The sequence below is a fragment of the Cetorhinus maximus genome, chromosome 1 (genome assembly GCF_964194155.1).
Source record: "Cetorhinus maximus chromosome 1, sCetMax3.hap1.1, whole genome shotgun sequence".
In the NCBI taxonomy this organism is placed as follows: domain Eukaryota; kingdom Metazoa; phylum Chordata; class Chondrichthyes; order Lamniformes; family Cetorhinidae; genus Cetorhinus; species Cetorhinus maximus.
The window spans coordinates 154514479-154537935 of record NC_135879.1 but is presented as its reverse complement, the minus strand read 5'-3'; the positions used below and the strand labels follow the sequence as shown (position 1 = coordinate 154537935).

At 45.7% G+C, this 23457-nt stretch overlaps 1 protein-coding gene across 1 annotated transcript in view; it reads left to right on the top strand.

Moving 5' to 3' along the window:
- Nucleotides 1–23457, top strand: part of fgl1 (fibrinogen-like 1) — a 37215-nt gene that overhangs the window by 3876 nt on the left and 9882 nt on the right. Inside the window, exons 3-5 of the mRNA XM_078548465.1 lie at nt 2230–2416; nt 12709–12868; nt 14672–14769. Coding sequence (XP_078404591.1) covers nt 2230–2416; nt 12709–12868; nt 14672–14769 — 445 coding nt within the window. The remainder of the gene's footprint in view (nt 1–2229; nt 2417–12708; nt 12869–14671; nt 14770–23457) is intronic.

Genomic DNA, 23457 nt, shown 5'->3' with positions numbered 1-23457 from the left:
ATCACCCTGCTCTCATGCCCACATGTCCGTCCTTGGCCTGCTGCAATGTTCCAGTGAAGCTCAATGCAAACTGGAGGAACAGCACCTCATCTTCTGACTAGGCACTTTACAGTATTCTGGACTTAATATTGAGTTCAACAATTTCAGATCATAAACTCTCTCCTCCATCCCCACCCTCTTTCCGATCCCCCTTTTTCCAATAATTTATAATTTTGTTTTATAAATATATTTTTCTTTTCCCTCATATTTTTAAATTTATTTCAATCTATTGTTTCGTCTCCAACTTTTAGCCCATTTCAATCCCTTCCCCCCACCCCACCCCAACTAGGGCCATCTGCCACTAGCTTGTCCTGCTTGCTACCCTTAATGTCCCCATTAGCACATCCTTTAGATAATATCACCACCGTCAACACCCCTTTGTCCTTTTGTCTATGACATCTTTGGCAGTCTCTTCTTGGCCTTGTTGTGGTCACTTTGACAAATGGACCACAGGAGTCTCAGGTACAGGTCACGATCGTTTATTCGAGCAATTGCAAGGGGAGGACCATCTCAATGCAGCTTGAGATAGTACTCTGCTAAATTACAAATGTTCAACATATTTATACATTATTGGTCACGTGCAAGAAAAGTTTCCAGATTCCGATCTCATCAACATATAGATTCACATTAAACAGACATCTCGTAACAGGTACATGCTTCATATATCCCTATTTTTCACCCAGGCAGAGACCTTCCCTCCTATCTAAACTGGGACCATCTGTTCTTCCCCTATCTGTTGAAGAGCACACTTAATCTTAGTTGTTATTGCCAATGCTCTGACTGCAGTCCGGCTCCCAAGGCCTTTCTGTTGTTTGCAGGCCCTAAGGCTGCGCAAAGTTCATCTGGTAACCTTTAACTGCCAATGTGCTTGGCAGCCCTGGTCACCTGGAGATTTTAAGTAATTCATTCCTTTTCAATAAATTCTCCCTTACCATAAATTCTTACTTACTTTCTTCCCCCTAACAGTCTCCACCTATCACTGGCCCCCTATCGAGCTCTACCTGTCCCACCCCCCTCTACCAGCTTATATTTCATCTCATTTCTATGTCTTAGTTCTGATGAGGGGTCCTGCAGACTCGAAACGTCAACTGTATCCCTCTCTGCGGATGCTGTCAGACCTGCTGAGTTTTTCCAGGTATTTTTGTTTTTGTTCAACACAGACAAATTGTGCTTCATTAGTTGTTTTTACCTGTGATGTAAAATGGCACCACTTCCTTTGCTAAATGTTAATACACACTGATCTTGATATGACAAAGCTATTATTTCTATTTAAAAGTTGACAGTTCAGTACTTTGAATTAATGCAAATTACAGATGGAAATAGGAAATTAGTGCAAAAAAAGTGGCCTTGCTGTGGGGCAATTGGCTGCTACATTTCCCTGCATTGCAACATTGACAACACTTTAAAAATATTCAGTTGTATGTAACGCACTTGGAATGTTGAGTGCATGAAAGAAAGATGCTATATTAATGCATGCTATTTCTTATTTTTTCTTGAATTTGAATTAAACAACTTTGATTTAAAAGGGGTAGTCTGCATTTCAGATTTACCACTCAGAACAGGTTTCTTTTCATCTACTTGGTAATTTCTTACGGCTATTTGAACACAGAAATACTTTCCAATTTTCTCATGGCAGATTCTCACGAAGGTATATCACAGAATTGTTACAGTGTAGAAGGAGGCCATTTGGTCCATTGTGTCTGAGCATTTTAACTTAGTGCCAGTCTCCTGTCTTTTCCCCGTAACCCTGCACACTGTTTCTATTTAAATAATCATCCAATGCCCTCTTGAATGCCTCAATTGAACCTGCCTCCACCACACATCCAGGCAGTGCCTTCCAAACCCTAACAACTCACTGTATGAAAAGGTTTTTCTCACCTCACATTTGCTTCTTTTGTAAAACACTTTAAAACTATGCCCTCTGGTTCTCGATCCGTTTACAAGCGGGAACAGTTTCTCCCAATCTACTCTGTCCAGACCCCTCATGACTTTGAAAACTTCCTTCAAATCTCCTCTTAGCCTTCCCCTCTCCAAGGGTAACTCAAGTGTCTCATTCCTGGAACCATTCTCGTAAACCTCTTCTGCACTATCTCCAATGCATCCACATCCTTCTTATGGTGTGGTGCCCAGAACTGCAGCTGAGGTCTAACCAGTATATATTCTGAATGATGGCCTTGTTTCATTTTGTAGGCACCAGTTGACTGTCAACAGGAACAAGAACGACTAAGGGCTCAGGTGAAAGCTCTGGAGCTTCGGATCAAACAGCAGCAACTGCAGATTGAACGCATCTTAAAAGAAAGGGAAAATGTGCATGACGCTGGTGCTTCTGAAGTTGATGAAACTGTTAATGAACTGGGAGGAAGAAAACTCTTTGCAGGTCACACATAATTTAGATTTAACCGGAAAACTTATACAGGCATGAAACCATGTTCTTGGTACCCAAGATTAAAAAACACAAATGCTGAAAGACACTGCAATTTAAACAAACAGAAAAACACTAGAAATGCATAAAGCAGTCAGCATATCAAAGAACAGAATGTTTCAGGTCAAACACTTTATCAGTTCATTAACATCCAGGCACAGAACTGTTTAAAATCTGGATGGAGAAAGTTCCATGTAATAATTATATATTAAATTCGAAGGGTGGATCATGACATTACCTTTCAAAATATACTGAAACTCTTAGGTAAAATCCATTTTATGAGTCAGCATTTGCTTGTGGTACCTGTTATACATAGTAGCAGAACAGGTGGATAAGCTTGGTTAAAAAGGCGTATGGGATATTTTAAATCACTAGCCGAGGCATATAAGAGCAGGGAGGCTATGTCAGAACTGTATAAAACACTAGTTAGATCACAGCTAGAGGACTGTGTACAGTTCTGGTCACCGCATGGCAGGAAGGATGTGATCACACACGAGAGTACAGAGGAGGTTTACAAGGATGTTGCTCAGACTAAAGAATGTTAGTTATGAGGAAAATTTGGATAGTCGGGGGTTGTTTTCTTTAGATTAGAGGAGGCTAAGAGGAGATTTAAATGAGGCGTACACTAAGTTTTCACTTTAAGTCACCCCGCTTAATGACGTTTTGTTTTAAAGTTGTTTATTATTTAGGGCCTGTTTCTCTAATTTATGTCACGATTTCCATTTTTATGTCACCATTGCTTGTGTTGCGTGTCGTCATCACTGTCAGCAGAGCAATGGAACAGTACCGTCAGCAGATTTTGTCTGGAATCTCAGGAGTTGGCTTAGTAGATTCCCAGCTCAGCCCTGCTTCTGCCCTGCTTGCTACCCGGCTTCGGCCCCGCTCACTACCTCACCCCAGCTGTGCTTTCACCCGCTTGCTGCCCTGCTCATTGCACTGCTCACTGGCTTGCTCCAAATGGCCAAAAGTGCTATAATTTTGCTATTTCCGCATTGAGGTTCTCAGTTACAATGGAAATTCATCTTCTGCAAGCCTTTGTGTGGCCGATGACAATGTATGGCTGTGAAAGCTGGACCATCAAGAAGAGTGACGAGGCTGAGTAAGAGCATTTGAAATGAAAGGACATGGACAGATATTACTTGTGTCATGGACAGCCAAGTGGAAAATTGAATCGGTACTTGAGAATGCTGGTGTTAAGAGGAACTTGTTTGAGGCAGTGAAATCAAGGAACCTTGCATAATTTGGACATGTGATGCAAACAGGAGGGAAGTGCTTGAATAAAGAAGTAATGCAAGGCAAAAGACCTGGAAGACGTGCACAAGGAAGACCCAGTTTGGCATGGATGGATAATATCAGAATGTGGACTGGCCTCTCTATGGGACAAGCAGTTAGGGCAGCTTAGGATAAAAATCAGTGGATAAAGATTGTTCATTGTATGGCCAACCTCGGAACGAGGACCGATGAAAGCAAAAACAAGACAAGACATCGGGGTTACAGAAACTGGGGAGAATCACTGAGGATTAGGGAGAGACTTGTTGGAGATGGTGGGGTGGGAGAGAGAATCGCTGAGAATCGGGGAGAGACTTGCTGGGGATTGTGGGGAGACTCACTGAGGATTGGTGTAAGGCTTGCTGGGGAGCAGGGGAGGAGCTTGCTGTGGACCCTAACTCCAGTTTATACATAAATTCTTATGAGAAAATCTGATTCGCTTAACATTGTTTCACTTAAAATCACACATTTAAGGAACGTAACTAGGGGTAGAATCTTTCCTATGGTGGGCAGGCTGTTCGGGAGCAGGAGTGGGCGGGCATGAAGCCAACAGCCACCTGCAATTGGCTCCGCGCCGCCATTTTACGTGGGCGGGCCAATTAAGGCTCACGCGGCGTTAGTTGTGGCTCCCGAGAACAGCAGGAAGGAGCGGGTGGCAATGGGAGTCCAATGACCGTCGGGTCCCATAGTGACCCGGCGGCCTGTCTAAAAATGGCACAGGCAGCCTTCCAAAGGCTGCCAATGGTGGCACAAAGAAGGATGTCCAAGAGTGCTCTCGGAGAGCAGGCCAGGCAGGAGAGCAGGTCGGCGGGGCATTGTGCCCTGAGATTCTCAGATGAGTGCCTCAGTGCCCTCCTCGAGGAGGTGGCAGCACGGCGTGACATCGTGGTGCCAAGGGACAGGAGGAGGAGGAGGCCCCCCCACATGACAAAACGTGCCTGGGAGGAGGTGGCAGAAGGGGTTAGCTCCCACAATGTGATGAGATGCACCTGGGTGCAGTGCCACATGCGGTTCAACAACCTCTTGCAATCGGGAAGGGTGAGTACTGTGTTGGCATGGGTCACTTAGCACAGCAGTTAGGTTGCACACACACACACCACCCCCCCCTCCCCCCACCTCCCCTCAGAATTTTGTTATTGTACTCATTCATTCACGGCATGTGGCCTTCGCTGGGTGGGCCAGCATTTATTGCCTATGCCTAGTTGCCCCTGAGAGGGTGGTGGTGAGCTGCCTTCTGTATCCGCTGCACGTGCTGCACGTACATCCACAGTACTGTTTTGGGGTCGAGCTCCAGAACCTGGACCTAGGCGCAGTGGTGGAATGCCAAAACATTTCAAAGTCAGGATGCTGACTGACTTGTAGGAGGACTTCTAGGTGGCGGGGCAGCCATCCATCTGCTGCCCTTGTCCTTCTAGGTGGTAGTGCTCCTTGGTTTGGAAGGTCTTACAGTGTGAGTGGCAAATGTGATGGAGACAGCATCTGGGCAAGGGGGTCAGCCCTGGCTGTTTGCAGTGAGTGTATGGCGGCTCCAGAGTTACGAATCGGATGAGCCCTGCAATGTTTCACTCAGGTGGGGGTGGCAGGGCTGCAATGGCAATGCAGGTACAGGGTAGACTAATCAATGCTCCTCTCTCCTTTCAGGAGAAGACCGCACACAATAACGCTGAACGGATGAGGACTGGCGGAGGCCCAGCTACTCATACTGACCAGATATGAGCAGGAGGCACTCGAACTGGAGAGGTCTACCGGCAGCGGTGAGGTTGGGGTGCCACTGGGAGGTAAGAGTGCCGTGCACTGAGGTCACAATGTCTGTCAGAGCAAACATTCCACTGTTGACTGTATATTGATTTCAGCATCCAACATGGATTTCCCATTGATAACGGAAGGAGGAGCACATCCTGCTCTGGGTGCCAGGCATGCACATTAACAGTGTGATGACTTCAACTAATCTTCCTTTCAGCCTCACTGGAGCACGCCTGGACTCAGGAGGCAGAGGGACTGCCACTGACCCCTAAGGGCCCTGAAAATATACACGCACCAGTGTCACACCATCTCAGCCAGGCAGGCACCAGCGCAGATACCAGCACCTCAGTGGGGATAAGATCATCGGCTAGTGTCCCGGGGTACAGTGGTGAGGGCACTTCACACTCGCTTGAGGTGCAGGCGGAGACAGAGAGTGCCCATGGTGACAGCGGTCAGAGGACTATTGGGAACCAGGAAAATGCTCAGTCGGCGGCTGATGATGTGCCTCTGGAGTCGTCCCTGAGGCAGCAGATGCTGGAAGTCCAGCAGGATGTGCAGGAGGATCTGGCGGAGATACATGAGGCATTGCGTGCCATGGTCTCCGTGATGGAGGAGTCCATGAGAAGCATGAGCAATGCAATGACCCTCATGGCCGAGCACAATGCCTCCTCCATGGAGAGAGAGTGGCAACTCTCATGGAGAGGCTCCTCCAGGAGAACAATCAGGGCTTCCGGGGGATGTGCTCGGACCTGCATTCAGGTGGTCACTGTCAATGTGGGAGTATCCCAGTACCCCAGCTCAGTACCCATCCACCAATGGTGAGCAGGGAGGTCCTGAAGCGACCTCACAATGGCGCACGAGCTGCTTCTTGTCTCTATGGGCTCCTCTCAGGGCACTGGGACGAGGGCAGCAGCACCTCCACCCCTCTGCCAGTGACCATGGCATCCGATGAGACTGCGGCGACTGGGGAGATGCCAGCCATGCCACTGGCCGTTCCCTCCCAGTCGGGGCCAGCACAGGCTCCACGGGCCAGAGGACGCCTGCCAAGGTCATCAAGGCCAACAGGACAGCAGAGTGCGCAGGCTGTCTCCAATACCAGTGCCAGCAAGGGGGGAGCACCTAGATGTAGCACCCACAAACGTAAGCATAAATCACCTTAGGCACAACACGGGCTTCTCACTGGTGGTTTTCTGTTGCCCCCATATTAGTTGCTTTTCATTTGGTGTGCAGCTCAATACCTCTTAATGCACTTTCATTACTGTTTTGTTGCATGAAATCATTAAATGTTTTAGTTCTCAACAAGCCTCTGGGTGCTTCATTACTTCTGCAGGTGAAGGGGAACTCATGATATTATGAGTGACTTGTTTGTCATTGAGCTTTATTGACAAGTTACATAGTTAATGTTCCTAACCAGGCAGATGTTGCTCTCAGGTATCGAGTATAGAGCCTGCAGCTGTGGCGTGTGTTGGAGGTCCATCTGTTGGGGCTAGCTGAAGGATCGTTGGATCAAAGCCTCCTGGGTGTCCCTGCCTACTTGGAGGTTGCCCGGGTCAGTGTCTATCCCCTCAGTGTTCTCCTGAGCGCGCTCATCCTCGGACTCACTGCTGGACTCATCGTCTGTAGCCAGAGCATCTGTGTCTACATCTTCTTCCTCCACTGCATTCCCCCCTTTCCAGCACCAGATTGTGGAGAGCACAGCATGCAACCGCTACCACTGACACACAATCTGGGGATTGCAGTGCATCCCCTGAACAGTCCAGGCAACAGAAACGCATCTTGAGAAGACCAATAGTTCTCTCGACCACCGCCCTTGTGGAGGCCTGGCTCCTATCGTACCGCTGTTCTTAGATGATGGAGAGGCATCCTGAGCTACCTTTTGAGGCGATAGCCCTTGTCACGCAGCAGCCATCCATCCAGCCGGGCTGGAGCACTGAAGATCCTCAGCACCTGGGAGTGTCTGAGTATGTAGGTGTCATGGGAGCTGCCTGTGTACCTGGCACAGATTTGCAGAATCTGCATCCTGTGATCAGACACTATCTGCATGTTCATGGAGTGGAAGCCCTTCCTGTTGACGAAGGCACCGGGCTCACCCGCTGGCGCCTTGATGGCCACATGTGTGCAGTCTATTGCACCCTGAAGACGGGGGGGGGACCCAGAAATCGCTGCAAAGCCTCTGGCTCGCTCCGCCTGGCTGGTCTCATCCGAGCAGTAGTGAATGAAAGTCAATGCACGCCTGAACAGAGTGTCTGTCATCAGCTTGACACAACTGTGGACAGCGATTGGGAGACTCCGCAAAGATCACCCACCGTCCCCTGGAAAGAGCCGGAGGCATAGAAGTTGAGAGCAACTGTGACCTTCAACACCACTGGCATGGGGTGTCCACCCACACAGTTGGAACTGATCTCAGGGCTTATCATCTGACAGATGGAGGTCACTGTCTCCCTTGAGAGATGGAGACTCCTTCGGCACCACACCTCAAACATATTGATCTAGCTGCATCACCGCCTGTGAACCCTGACAGCAGGATAGTGGTGTCTTCTGCGGCCCCTTCCGCCTTTCACTTCCTGTTGGCCCTGCACCCCTTGTGCCTGCGACTGTCCTCCCAAAGGTGGTTCCCCTGGAGGCTGAATATGGACTCCTGCTCTCCTCCCCTTTCTGGCCCTCTCTTCCTCAGAGGAGGTGCCTCCAGTGGAGAGCACAATCCCCATTCCCAGTGTAAGGGAAGGCTGCCTGAAACCTGCAAGGCCCCAAGAATTATGTTTCCTCCAGAGTTCTGACCTGAAGCCTGTTATTCCTGTCAAAGCAACTCTAAAGAGATTTGAAGTTGTCCTGTTCACACAAGCAAGTAGCAGTAAGTTTCTAAAGTAAATGATTAACAACACGCATTCACGAGCCCACTCACCCCTCTTATCCTGGCCATGGATGAGGTTTTCAAAATGTGGCCTACCCACATGCCCATTGTGCCCGTGCGACGCTCTGAAAATCACACAGGCTGAGAAAAATCGCTGTGTAGTACCACCTCAAGGGCCTTAAGTGGCCCGTTAAATAATGACTGGTGCGCCTTGGAACTCATAGCGCCCGCCCTCCAAAATATCGCGATGGCGCACGGTGACGTCAGGACGCACGCCAAACATCATCACGCGTCATTTTACACATCAACGTGTCGGGCCCGCCCCCGCACACCGACATCAAAATTCTGCCCTAGGTTAAATGAGGAATTACTGTATGAAATTATGAGGAGCCCAGGTAGACTGGATAAGAAGAGCCTATTCCTCTTAGCAAAGAGGTCAATATCCAGAAGGTATAGATTTAAAATAATTGGTGGAAGGCTTATAGGGGAGTTGAGGATAATTTTTTTTCACCTGGACCATGTTGAGGGTCTGGAACTTACTGCCTGAGAGGGTAGAGGCAGAAACACGCATTGCATTTTAAAAACACTTGGATAAGACGTAAACTACAAAGGCACAGACCAAGAGCTGAAAAGGGATTAGGCTGGATAGCTCTTTCTCAACTGGCACAGTCACGATCAGCCTATCTTGCTACAAGTTAGCCTGGCACCTAGTGTTAGCTGAAAGAATTAACAAGTTCCCATTGGACAGCCTGAATGCGAAGCAGCTTGCAATTTCTCATCATGCTAACCAATGTCTTCCCAGCAACACATTCTTCTTTAAGACACATTGAGGCCAGGTTTAAAGTTCTTGTCATAGTAATATCAATACAACAGATGTGCAAGATTAAATGCCAATTGTTGAGAAAGATAATATCAAACCATATAAGGTGCTAGATATCTGATACTATTTAGGAACGGTAATGTAATGGGAGAGTTACTAATTATCCAGAGGCCCAGACTGATGCTTCAAAGATACGAGTTCAAATCTCACCATAACAGCTGGTGGAATTCAAATTCAACTAATTAATAAATCTGGAATAAAAAGCTAGTCTTTGTAATGACCATGAAACTACCAGGTTGTTAAGGAAGGAAATCTGTCCTTCCTGATCTGGCCTACATGTGACTCCAGACTCACAACAATGTGGTGGATTCTCAATTGCTTATTGAAATGGGATGCAAAGTCCTCCTCTGCAAAAGGTGGGAGAGCTGGCCCACAGACTACTTCAGCAACAGCTTGTCATAGTCAGACTCACTGAATCACACCAAACAACCAATGTCTAAGACTACTCCATTATGATCCCTGGGTATGTCATGTCATATCAGTAGGCCAGACCCACCAAAGGTGACTGCACAGTGGAATATAGTTAGAGGGAGTAACCTGAGTCTTCAACATTGACTTTGATGGCATCAGGTCAAGGACACCTCCTGCTGATTACCACAATGTTGAACACCATTTGAAAGAAGAACTGAGGGTAGCATCACTACTGACTGAACTGGCCAAGTCCTGAAGGACATATCTGCCAGAATCCAGAGGCCTGCAGCAGGTGTTGAGGGAAAAACTTACTTGACCTGCCCCTCACCAATCTACCTGTCCATGACAGTATTGCAGGAGTGACCACTGCACAGTCCTTGTGTGGTCGAAGTCCCATTTTCACACTGAAGATACCATCTATCGTGTTATGTGGCACTGCATAAATGATTCAGAACTGATCTAGCAGCCAAAAATTGTACATCCATGAGGTACTGTGGGACATCAGCAGTAGCAGAAATGTACTCAACCACAATCTGTAACCTCACGGCTCAGTATGTCTCTCAATGTAGCATTACCATCAAACCAGGGGATCAATCCTGCTTTCAATGAGGAGTGCAGGAGAGCATGCCAGGTGTAGCCCCAGGAAAACCTGGTGAAGCTACAACACAGAACTACATACATGCTAGACAGCAAAAGCAGCACATAAAAGACAGAGCAAAGCAATTCCATAACCAACGGGTCAGATCTACACTATGCAGTTCAGCCACATCCAGTTACGAAGAGTGGTGGACAATTAAATAAGTAACCAGAGGAGGCGGCTCCAAAACATCCCCATCCTCAATGAGGAGGGAGTCCAGCATGTTAATACAAAAGATAGGTCTGAAGCATTTGCAACCATCTTCATCCAGAAGTGCCAAGTAGATGATCCATCTTGGCTTTCTCCTGATCCTCAACATTACAGATACCAACCTTCAAGCAACATGATTCATTCCACGTAATATCAAGAAACATCAGAGGTCATTGGATATAGTCAAGGCTCTGGGCCCTGACAACATCCCAGCTGTGGTACTGAAAACTCTATAACTCCAGAATTAGCCATGCTCCTAGCCAAGCTGTTCCAGTACAGCCACAACACAGGAATCTACCCGACAATGTGGAAAATTTCCCAGGTACACCCTGTCCACAAAGAGCAGGACAAATCCAATCCGGCAAATTACTGCCCCATCAGTTTATTCTCGATCATCAGCAAAGTGATGGAAGCTGTCATTGACAGTGCTATCAACTGGTACTTACTCAGCAATAACCTGCTCACTGACGCTCAGTTTGGGTTTCGTCAGAGCCACTCAGCTCCTTACCTCATTACAGCCTTGGTCCAAACGTGGACAAAAGAGCTGAATTCAAGCGGTGAGGTGAAAGTGACTGTCCTTGACATCAAGGCAGCATTTGACCGAGTCTGGCATCAAGGAGCCCAAGCAAAAGTGGAGTCAATGGGCATCAGGGAGAAAACTCTCTAATGGTTGGAATCATAACTAGCACAAAGGGAGGTGGTTGTGGTAGTTGGAGGTCAATGATCTCACCCCCAGGACATTGCTGCAGAAGTTCCTCAGGGTAGTGTCCTAAGCCCAGCCATCAATGACCTTCCCTCCAACATAAGATCAGAAGTAGGAATTTTAGCTGATTATTGCACAGTGTTCATTACTATTCAGAACTCCTCAGACCTGAAACAGTCCATGCCCACATGCAGCAAGACCTGGACAATATTCAGGCCTGGGCTGATAAAGTGGCAAGAAACATTCATGTTACACAAGAGCCAGGCAATGATCATCTCCAACAAGAAACAATCGAACCATCTCCCCTTGACATTCAATGACATTACCATTGCTGAATCCTCCACCATCAACATCCTGGGGATTACCATTGACAAGAAACTGAACTGCACCTGCCATGTAAATACTTTGGCTACAACAGCAGGTCAGAGGGTGGAAATTCCGGGCAGGTAACTCACCTCCTGACTTCCCAAAGCCTGTACACCATCTAAAAGGCACAAGTAAGGAGTGTGATAGTCTGTAAATGCCTGGATGGGTGCAGCTCTAAAAGCTCAACACCATCCAGGAGAAATCAGTCCGCTTGATCGCACCCCATCCACTACCTTAAACATTCATTCCCTCTACCACGGAGGACAGTGGATGCAGTGTGTACCATCTAAAAGATGTACTGCAACAACTTCCAAGGTTCCTTCAGTAGTACCTTCCAACAAACAACCTCCACCACCTAGAAGGACAAGGGCAGTGGATGCATGGGAACACCCACCAGCTGAAAGTTCCTCTTCAAGCCACACATCAACCTGACTCGGGGCCATATCGCTGTTCCTTCACTAGGTAAAAATTCTGGAACTCTCTCCCTAACAGAACTGTGGCTGTACCTACACCAGATGGACTGCAAAGGTTCAAGAAGGTGGCTCACCACCACTTTCTCAAGGGCAATGAAGATGGGCAATAAATGCTGGCTTTGTCAGTGACGCTCATATCCCATGAATGAATAAAGAAAAAATAAGATGCTTTGGATTTCTACCATGTAGCATCCCCTACCATTGTTGTCTGGTTCATGACCCCAGGAATCTGAGCCCTCTGCAGGCAGGTATGCTAAATGACGTTATGAGATTCAAGCCTCAGGACTCTCTGCTGTGCTGGAAGTCTAAAGTCATAGTGACAACAGTGGCATCCCACAATTCCTTGCTGTGTACCCCACTTCAGTGACACACCTGCTTTCCTATCCCCCAGCTCAATTTCACTTTTAGCCACCACCGCCATCCCCACCAGTGATTGAATTGTCACCCCCATCTCAAGAACGAATCCCCTCCCTTTCCCCCCCACTGAGAGAATTTCCGTTGTCCTTGCATTCCTTCACTATTTCTCCCACCCAACCCCTCATCTTCCCACCCTCTTCCCCTGTCGCCTTTCTTCCTTGCCCTTCCCTATCACTCTATTTTCTGTCCTTCTCCCTATTCCCCTATACTTATCCCCCCCATCCTTTAACCTCCTCCTCAGGAATAATGCTAACTGAGCAAATTCTGAAATTTTATTTTTGGTAAAGATTGTGCAGAGATCTACAACAGTGGAAATAGGAGGAGTAGATTTTACAGAATTCAGCCATTGGCATCTCCCACAAGCTTCATCGTATACTGTGACATGACAGATGGTGGTGGCTGGACTGTCATCCAGAGACGGACTGATGGCACTGAAAACTTTGACAGGTTTTGTATTAGTTTTAAACAAATTACATTAGATAACACATCTTGAGTGTGTTTGAACAAATTAATCTGAGAAAAAATTATTTTAAAAATGAGAAGGAATAATAAACAAAATAAATGTCTATTTGAACAATGTATCTGATGGAGAGGGGTTGGTGTTTATTATACTGCTGAGATTATCCTTTATAAAACATTCCAATATCATTGATCCTTCCCTCTTTTGGTAAAAATTTTCAACGTTCCTCCCCAAATCGTGACAATCCAATTTTCCATTGAAATTTGTTTCATCCTGAAGTTGCTGTTATCGGAAACTAACACTTGTAACCATTACTAATTGAGCTGGATCCTTCCTAGTTTATGGGTTTAAAAATGTTTCTTAAAGATGTGTTGCTTTGATAGACTAACTTCTTAAATGAGTTATAATTGTCTTTACGAAAACAATGCTAGCATCTGAAATTTATTGTAAAATGTAATGGGTGTTAAAATAAGGTACTCAGAACCTAGGACTGGATTTTACAAGGCGCTGTTTTCCCCATACCCCCCAGCTGAAAAGTTGGTTGGAAGCCTGCCAATGGAAGGCTAGCTACCCTGCACCCGCTTAACACTTGGCTAAGGGCAAGAATTCTGCCATCCAGGGAGGATGTCTCACCTCAGAGAGCTGCCGGCCGAGCCAATTGGCCAGCCGCTCTGTAGTCCCGGCAGCAGCAGGTACAAGCGGTGGCCACTGCTGGGACTACAGGCAGTCCCTGAAGAAGAGGAGCTCACGGAGGACAGACTTCAGGTAAGTCTGTGGTATCGCCAGGCTGGCAGGCCCCAGCGAGAGGTGGGGAATATGGGGGGCTGATTTTAGCTATTTATTTGAATTGAGTTTGCTCACTCTAGTTGCTCCATCAAATATTTCTAGATAGTTCCTCCAATTAAGCCTTCAATCGCTGTTTGCAAAAATTGAAGAAATCAACAAAAATAGATCAATAACTTTTTAAATACTTTTAATTATTAATTTTTACTGAAGTCCCTTTTTATGCCAAATAGGCAGTGTTGACACATGAAATGAAAATGTTTTATGTTTGGCTCCTTAATTTTCTCGTGATATAGTTAATCATTGCCATCAGCTGATGCTAATTTCAACACTTCATTGCAAACTTGTAAATAACTATCTGCCTATGCACACCACACATGCCACACCACCCCATCTACCCATCCACCCTTCCCCAACTCCCCCAATCAGTAAACGGCTCAGAATCCCAGCAGAAGTGTATTCTTCACCAAATTTCTATCTCCCTGACATAAATCTTATTTATCTTCCCAAGCCCAGGAATTTTGGGCAAATGTCTATATTTTACAGGGGGTTACTGTTTAAATGCAATTAATGCATTGATGTGTTTCCATGTCTAATGCATTATGGATGTTGGTGTATAATCAATAATGGATGTTAGCATGTAATTAATAATGGATATGCATTTATAAAATTAATAATGCATGCGCATTCTTGTCAAGCTTGAAGACATACAAGATTATCACTGGAAGTTAATTTGATATCATCCCATTATAACATCTTGAGTTTATCAGCAGTTGAATACTCAATTGTGCTAGGTCCTAAATCATTTTCAACAATTAAAGTGAGGTTTGGTTCACGGTCCACAGCATGCAGGTTTTCAGTAAGGCACTAAATCCTGTTTTTGAAATAACCCCAGATGAGGACTTTATCTAAGGTGTCCATTAAAGGTTAGCCCTTTCCAATACATACTGTTATGTATTTACTTCTGAACAACAATGAAATGTAATACATTGCTCATTTTTTTCTAGAGTCTGGTCTGATTACAAGCAAGGTTTTGGAAACTTCCAAAATCTCAATGGAGAATATTGGATTGGAAATGATAACTTGAATTATCTTACGTCACAGGGTAAGTATGTCAATATCTTTTTAAATAGTTCTAACTGAAATAGGAATTGATATTTCAGGTTATAATAACTGCCCTGATTTCCTAGCAGCACTCTCATTACAATAGAAATCAATTCTAATGCCTTCAGAGTTTAAAACAAAATGAACACTGCACACAAAGGATGCCTCTTTGACTCTGGGACTCAGCATTGCCAAGGGCTTCAGTGGAGTTTAAGAGTTAAATGACTAGTTTCCCTACTGCAGACCATCTAGCACATTTTTATTTTTAAAATTGATTGTGCAGCAAAACTAAAACCATTTATGCTGCAGTATGCACTTATGCACAGCGATTTTCCATTCCTACTCTTGAGGCTGGCACCCCAGTCATGCCATGAATGTCATAAGCACCTGCTCAAAATATTTAAATATCCCATCCCTGGAAAGTAGGCTGGGGTCAGAGTTGTTTCCATGGGATGGGCAGAAGTTATGTCCTGCCCAGATCATCTCCAAAAGCCCTGCAGTGAAATTTCAAGCCCCTCATGCTATAAAAATGTCATCAAGGATTGAGTGTTCTGGCTTTTTTTCTCACAATGGCAGAAAGGAGTCTCCTACTCTAATTAATACTTTTTCAGCATTCCAATATGATAGGATTCTTACCAACCTCAGCCTATCCTTCTTTTGAACAGATAAAGGATATTAATGCCCAAGCTTGGCATCACAATATCAGAACTTTTTAATATCTCTTGTATTTTCCATTACTCTTTTCAAACATGATCATTGTGCCAAAATAATTAAATTTTGTCCATTTTTGAGAAGTTATATTTTGTCCACTTTTTAAAATTGATTTTTGGGATGTTAGATTCAATGGCCAAGCTGACAATTTTTGCCCATCTCCAGTTGCCTGAAGGAATTGATGGTTGATCTTCTTTCTGAATCGATGTAGTCCAGCAGTCTGATACAACTGCGTGGCTTAGTTGATTACTTCAGAGGGCATAAAAAATAGGAACAGGAGTCAACCATTCTGCCCCTTGAGCCTGCTCTGCCATTCAGTAAGATCACGGCTGATCTTGTGTTTCGATTTCCACATTCACATCTAACCCTGATAACCGTTGATTCCCTTGCCTAACAAGAATCTATCTACCTCTGCTTTAAAAATATTCAATGACCCCCACCTCCACCACCTTCTGAGGCAGAGAATTCCAAAGATGCACAACCCTCTGAGAGAAAAAATGTCACCTCATCTCTGTCCTAAAAGGGCGACCCCTAATTTTAAAACAGTGTCCCCTAGTTCTGGACTCACCCACAAGAGGTAACATTCTTTCGATGTCCACCTTTGTCAAGGACATTCAGGATTTTGTATACTTCAATCAAATTACCCCTCAGTCTTCTAAACTTCAGTGGAAACAAGCCTAGTCTATCCAACCTTTCCTCATAAGACATTCCAGGTATCAATCTAGTAAACCTCCTTTGAACCACCTCCAATGCATTTACATCCTTCCTTAAATAAGGAGGCAAAACTGCACACAGTATTCAAGGTGCGGTCTCACTAATGCCCTGTATAACTGAAGCATAACATCCTTACTTTTATGTTCAATTCCTCTCGTAATAAAAGATAGCATTCCATTAGTCTTCTTAATTACTTGCTGTACCTGCATGCTAACTTTTTGTGACTCGTGTACTAGAACACCTAGATCCCGCTGCACCTCAGAATTATGCAGCCGTTCTCCATTTAAGTAGTACTCTGCTTTTTTGTTTTTCTTGCCAAAGTGAACAACTTCACATTTTCCCACATTAAACTCCGTTTGCCAGATCTTTGCCCAATCACTCAACCTATCTATATCCATCTGCAACCTCATGTCTTCTTCACAACATACTTTCCTACCTATCTTTGTGTCAACTGCAGATTAAGCTACCATGTCTTCACTCGCCTCGTCTAAGTCATTGATGTAAATCATGAAATTTGAGGCCCCAGAACAGACCCTTGTGGGACGCCACATATCACATCCTGCCAATCAGAAAAAGACCCATTTATGCATACTCTCTGCTTTCTGCCAGCCAGCCACTTGAACGGCTTCCTGTACCATAATGCCATGGCCAGCTAGCTCACCCACCTTGCAGATTTCGCTTTCATCCACGTGAGAACCTCAAACCTGTTTGACAATTCCAAAGCCTGAGGCTCCTCCCCTACTATCTGCTCAGTCCCATTACCTGCCTCACTGACAGTCACATCCTCATGTCCCTCAGTGCTGACCAAAACAGATGACCCTCTTCTAATAAATGTGATTGTCATCTGGAACAAAGTATCCAGGTTTTTCTCCCCCCCATTTATGTTGCGCAGTGTCTGCATTTCAACTTCCAGATCAATAATCCTGATCTGGAATTCCTCAAGCTGCTTACACTTCCTGCAGACACATTTGTCATGGATTGCCTTGATGTCTAAAAGCTCCCTTATCTCACAGCTGCAACATAAAGCCTGTCCCACCATTCTAACTTATGTTATTCAGTTAATTTACTTCAGTTACTTTCTTCCTATCTATGCTACAGTTTAAGAGTTAAGAGTCGAACCTGTTAGTGTGAGGCTGGAGTCACAAACAGGATAAGGAAGGCAGATTTCCCTCCATGAAGAACATTGGTAAACCAGTTGGGTTTGTATGTCAAACTGACAACTCTTGATCATTTTTGCTGAGACCATCTTTGATTGCCGTTGCTGTCCAATATACATCACAGGAATCTGATTTGAATGCATTCATGGTGCTTTCACTTGAACCAAATGGACACCTCAGTCACCAACAAAAACAGAAGTGTTAAATTCTGCTGCAGGGCAGGAATAGTGTGGCAAAAACAGGTGCCTGATTTTAACCCCCAACACCCGACTCACCCCAGACCCGCTGGCCCGACCTGACTAGCCCCTTCACCCAACTGTCCCCGACTCTCCCCCCACAACCCCTATTCTGCATATTTTCTGTCAGATGAAGGGAGACAAATTCCCCCCTATTTTATATTCATTGTCACTTTAGGTGGAAGTGACATGGGGTGCCAGGGACTGGTAGAACTGCTTCCAGCCCAATTTTGCTCCACATCCTGCTCACATTACACTCTTAACTAAACAGGAAAATTGGTTTTGTGCAGCCATCTATATGCCATAGGTCTATAGGTGTATATAGGCAGGAGGTCTTGCTCAGTCAGTCATCTTTATATGCCAACTGGTTTGTTTGATGGTTACCTGTTTGGCAAAAGAATGATGGATAGATCTTAACTTTGTACAATAATGTAAAACGGGTGATTGCGAATAGACATCTAGTTTTACATCTCTCCGAATTGTCAATTTTTTGAAGCCTTTTAGTATTTTCCATATGGGTGCTTCAACATAAAATTGAAAATGGGAACATGTGGAGAAATATGATGAAAAGATCATTTGAATGCATCTAAAGTAAAGCTTACAGGATTGATTCAGAGTCACCAGAATTACTCAAAATGTTTTTTAAAAATTATTTTGTTGAATGCATTTGTTACCGTGGGTTGGATTTTCCTCTGGGAACCCACTCATTTCTACCACCAAATCACTACCCCGAAAACTGCTTTGGAGATTTTCCTTTGCCTCCACTGAACATGGACTTTTTAAGCCACCACATCCTCACCCCATGCAATGCAAATAATAGTAGGGGTGGAGGAAGAGGCGGGGGAGGTTGTCAATGACCTCATACAGTGCCCCATTTTGTGATAGAGGCAGTGGGGCAATTTGCTGCATGGCCCCATTGACCTCCCTATCCCCTTTTGGCTTACCTAGTGAAAAAAAATCCTTACTGGAATAGACATTGAGGCCTGGACTGGCCTGACCAGACTTGCAGAACACAATGAACCTGAAGCAAACTGTAAGCAATATAATATAATGTGTAATTTAAGTGTATATGTTAGATTTTTAGAAGTATGTTAAGGTTTTTCTTTGAGTTTTTCCTTCAGTTTTTATTTAAAGCTTTTAAAGTATTTTTAATTAAAGGAATGTAGGAACAGGAGTCAGTCATTCAGCCCTCCCCAAGCCTGTTCTGCCATTCAGTGAGATCATGGTTGATCGTTAATCCTGACTCCATCAATTCAACTTGATTCTATATCTCTTAATATCCTTAGCTATCAAAAATATATTGATCTCAGACTTAAACTTATATATAATCCATTGTGAGAGTACAGTGTAGAAATGCCACAAAGGGGCCAGGGATGGGAAACTATAATTATAGGAAATTGAAGAAACTTGGGGGTTGGGGGTGAGGCAAAATTTGACAGCAGCTGAAAATGGGCACAGGGATCATGATGTATACTTAATTTGCGCCCATTGCCTCTGATTCCGCCATAAGGACATAAGAAATAGGAGAAGGAGCAGGCCATTCGGTCCCTTGAGTCTGCTCCATGAACTTCGTGCTGCCTGCTAATTTGTATAATTGCTGCGTGCCAAATGCGCTGTTGCATGGACGTAAGCCTCAGCAGGAACTCAGTAAGTTTGTGCCAAGCTGCATCGCTTCAAGCTAGCTTGCACTACTTAAAGGGAAAGTGCATCCTGGCTGGAGCAGATGTTTATGGAAGAGACTGAATAGTAAGAAAAGTGAATTGTGGCACAACAGGGAAAAGAGCATGTTCCATGATTCTCAAAGCACACTGGGGACCTTAATGGAGGAGGGTGAGAGGAAGAGGGGGGTCTACATTCCTCAGGGGGCCAGAAAGCCATCCGGACATACTATCAGAAAGCAGTGGGAATGCATAGCTGTGGCAGCCACTGTCATGAGTCAAGCCCTAAGGACCTGGATGAGGTGCTGGCCCAGATCTTCCAATCACAGAATCAGAGTGCAGAAGAGGCCCTACAGCCCATCGAGTCTACACCGACACGTGAGAAACACCTGACCTACCTACCTAATCCCATTTACCAGCACTTAGCCCATAGCCTTGAATGTTATGACGTGCCAAGTGCTCATCCAGGTACTTTTTAAAGGGTGTGAGGCAACCTGCCTCCACCACTCTCCCAGGCAGTGCATTCCAGACAGTCACTGCCCTCTGGGTTAAAAAGTTTTTCCTCACATCCCCCCTAAACCTCCTGCCCCTCACCTTGAACTTATGCCCCCTTCTGACTGACCCTTCAACTAAGGGGAACAGCTGCTCCCTATTCACCTTACTAAGTCACCGGATAATTAGAGACCGGACATACCCTGGAAGATCTGCTGTGGGACCCCTCGGAAGTTCCAATGCAAAGACTCCATAGGAATTGCCCGGGAAGTCTTAACTTCTAATGGGCAGTTCCCCTGCTCCTGGGATTCTCCGAAAAAATCTCCAACTCTGAATTAAAGTCAGAGACTTCAGACAGTTCCAACTTACTTATCCGAATAGTTACTCAGGAAATGTTAAATAGGAAAAAACCTAGTCTAAAACCTGGGTAACTACACAACTGAACCCAAATCACTCACACTAACCCCCTCCCGCTCCCCACCCCCCCTCCCCCGCAGCAGACTACAACCCCCTCAAACCCCTGACCAGCCCCCATCACCCAACTCCCCCCCCCCCTCCCCACCCCTGATTAGTCGCACCACTTGACTTCCCACTGACCTGACTAGACCTAACACCATCCCCCCCACCCAGGACCACCTGCCACCCTACCTTCTATTACGCATTTACTTTACCCACGCGACCCCCTTACTCACTTAGCTTACACACTTACTTTCTCTCCATTGCTGCCTTCAAAGCAGCTTTGGGACATTTAAACTCCTCACTTACCAGAATATGGCAGTTGGTGCCATAAAAAGGGGCTGTAGTTTCTGTATGGATTCTCTGCGCTGCTCCCTACGAGATTTGCTGCACTGGATCAGATGAGAAGGATCCTCCATCAGAAAATTACCCTGAAATATCGGTGGAAGATAAGTGTGCATTTTTATTTTGTCTGATCAGGATCAGAACTAGGATTTCTGATCCTGATCGGAAGATCTGGGCCAATAACTTCATATGAGTGACCAAGGCTGTGGATGTATCTTCAAATGCCATTTCCTACCAACTGCACCTCTAGCCTCACATACTGCTCAACTCATCACTTTCTCACCTACCAACAATCTCTATCAATCACAACTCACCTACATTCAGAGTTTTACCTCACCCTCACATACTTAACACTGCTCCAGGCCTCATGTCCACATCTCCCAGCTCACACACACTGCCAGCCGCATTATCCAAACACATTGCACCACACTCACTGACAAGACATCTCTTGCAGACCAGAAGGAACAAATTCAAGGCAGCAGAACATAACCAGATGCAGCTACATGTTTTTATCCTCATGGAGGAGATAGTGCTCGACACACTGGAGTGTCCATTGCTGAGAACAAGGTCAACGGTGGGACTGAAACGATCGAAGATAACTGTATTCTCACCCACTTCCCCTCATCCTGCACTCTCTTCTGATTTACAAACCACACGATGTAAGCATGCACCTCTTGCTTTCCCTGGCCTCACCTCATCACAACCCTACTCACATGCCTTTCTCCCTTCAGATAGCCAAGAATTGGCACCTGGCTGGACAGTAGAGGAATAGCAACAGGTGGAAGCGCAACAAGGCACTGTTGTTGAACAAACACCATCACTCAATTTCATACTCGCAGTCACCAGCTAAGATACTGACACTGTATATAATTTAGAGGATAGCATAGAGGTGGAATCTGTATGTGGTAAGATACCTGGCACAAGTAACCTCCAGCAGGGATGGGGGAAAGGGTGCCAGTTCACCAGAGGGAAAGGTCACCCATCAGTTCTGTGCAGAGGAATTTGATGAGGACTTCAATGGTGTGAGTTATAAAAGGAAGGCTGATGCGCGTGCCCATTGCAGTATTTAGTGCATTGGCAGGCCTTTCAGAAAACCAGTGTGTAATTCCAAAGAACATAGAGAAATCCAGCACCAGTTTGTTTCAGGGTTTTGCAGAGAGCTTGGAACCCATTCTCTCCAGCATGGAAATGGCGACCAATTCCATAAAAACACATGGGCCCATCCATTATGTGCAACTGCTGGTCAATGTTTTAGCTTTCAATGCAGCACAAACAAGAAACCAACCAATGTCTTGTGGGGGGGATATTTAAATTTGTGTAAGCTCAAACTGCTGCCATCATGGCTACAAATACCAGTGTTCAAAGGGGCTTTCAGGGTTTCACAGCAGTCCAACAATCAGCCCAGCAACAGATTACTGGGATGCTGCCCCAGGGGCAGTAGTAACTCCATGGTGCACAAACCTGTTGTCCTCTTGCAGAATGACAGCATTCATCTTCCCTCCAGTAGTGCCCTTGCTGTTGTCTATTAGCCAGCCAGCCCAGACGGCTGCCAACTATGCCAAGATGTTGCGGTCCAAAACTGGGCGTACTGTGGCCAGAACTACTTGAGGTAGTCCGACTATGCTGTAGTGTCTAGGGTAGTACTGCCTAGAAACAATAGGATAGGCAATGACACATGGAAATGCACATGGGTGATTAGTTGATGTTTGTATGCAATATGGCATGCTTTAATTCCTACATTTGGTTTGGAGTTTTTATTTTGTGTTGGCCTTTATCTTTGCATTGTGGCCAAATGGACGCTTTACCTTCCCTCTGTTGCAGACCATTAAATTGTCAGATTGTTGGCGAATGGGGAATTGGGGTGGGTTTACTGGTATTGCAGTTGAATGAGTTGTTCACGGGAGCCTGGCCAGAAATGGGCTGGTTGCCTCCTTCCTTCCTCTTCCATCTGTTCGTCCTCTTGCTCCTCAGCTGCTCACTGTATAGCTGGTGGCAAAGGCTGTGCTCTCATGATGGTGAGACTGTGCTGCATGCAATAGATTACTATGAGTCTTCACACTTACTCTGCCAATTGCAGGGTTAATCCAGAATGGTCCAGGCAGTTTCAGCACATCAATAATTTGCTTTATCACATTTCGTGTATTAGCATGGCTTTCATTATATGCGTGCTGTCTGTATACATGAGTTGAACACCAGGTCTTGTTGCCCAGTAACCACCCTCTGCTTTGTCGTATTGGCACAAATGCAGATGGCACAGTGGACTGCTGCCGAATGAAGGCATTATGACTGCTGTTAGAAATCCAGGCATCTCACTTCCTCCAAATAAAAGGTGTGGCTATGGGTACCCGCATGGGCCCCAGCTATGCCTGTCTCTTTATGGGGTATGTGGAACATTCCTTGTTCCAGTCGTACTCCGGCCCCCTCCCACAACTCTTTCTCCGGTACATCGATGATTACTTCGGTGCTGCTTCATGCTCTCGTCTGGACCTGGAAAAATTTATTAATTTTGCTTCCAATTTCCACCCCTCCATCATTTTCACATGGTCCATCTCTGACACTTCCCTTCCCTTCCTTGACCTCTCAGTCTCAATTTCTGGTGATAGACTGTCCACCAATATCCATTACAAGCCTACCGACTCCCACAGCTACCTCGACTACAGCTCCTCACACCCTGCTTCCTGTAAGGACTCCATCCCATTCTCTCAGTTCCTTGGCCTCCGTCGCATCTGTTCTGATGATGCCACTTTCAAAAACAGTTCCTCTGACATGTCTTCCTTCTTCCTTAACCGAGGTTTTCCACCCATGGTGGTTGACAGGGCCCTCAACCGTGTCCGGCCCATCTCCCGCGCATCCGCCCTCACACCTTCCTCTCCCTCCCAGAAACATGATAGGGTCCCCCTTGTCCTCACTTATCACCCCA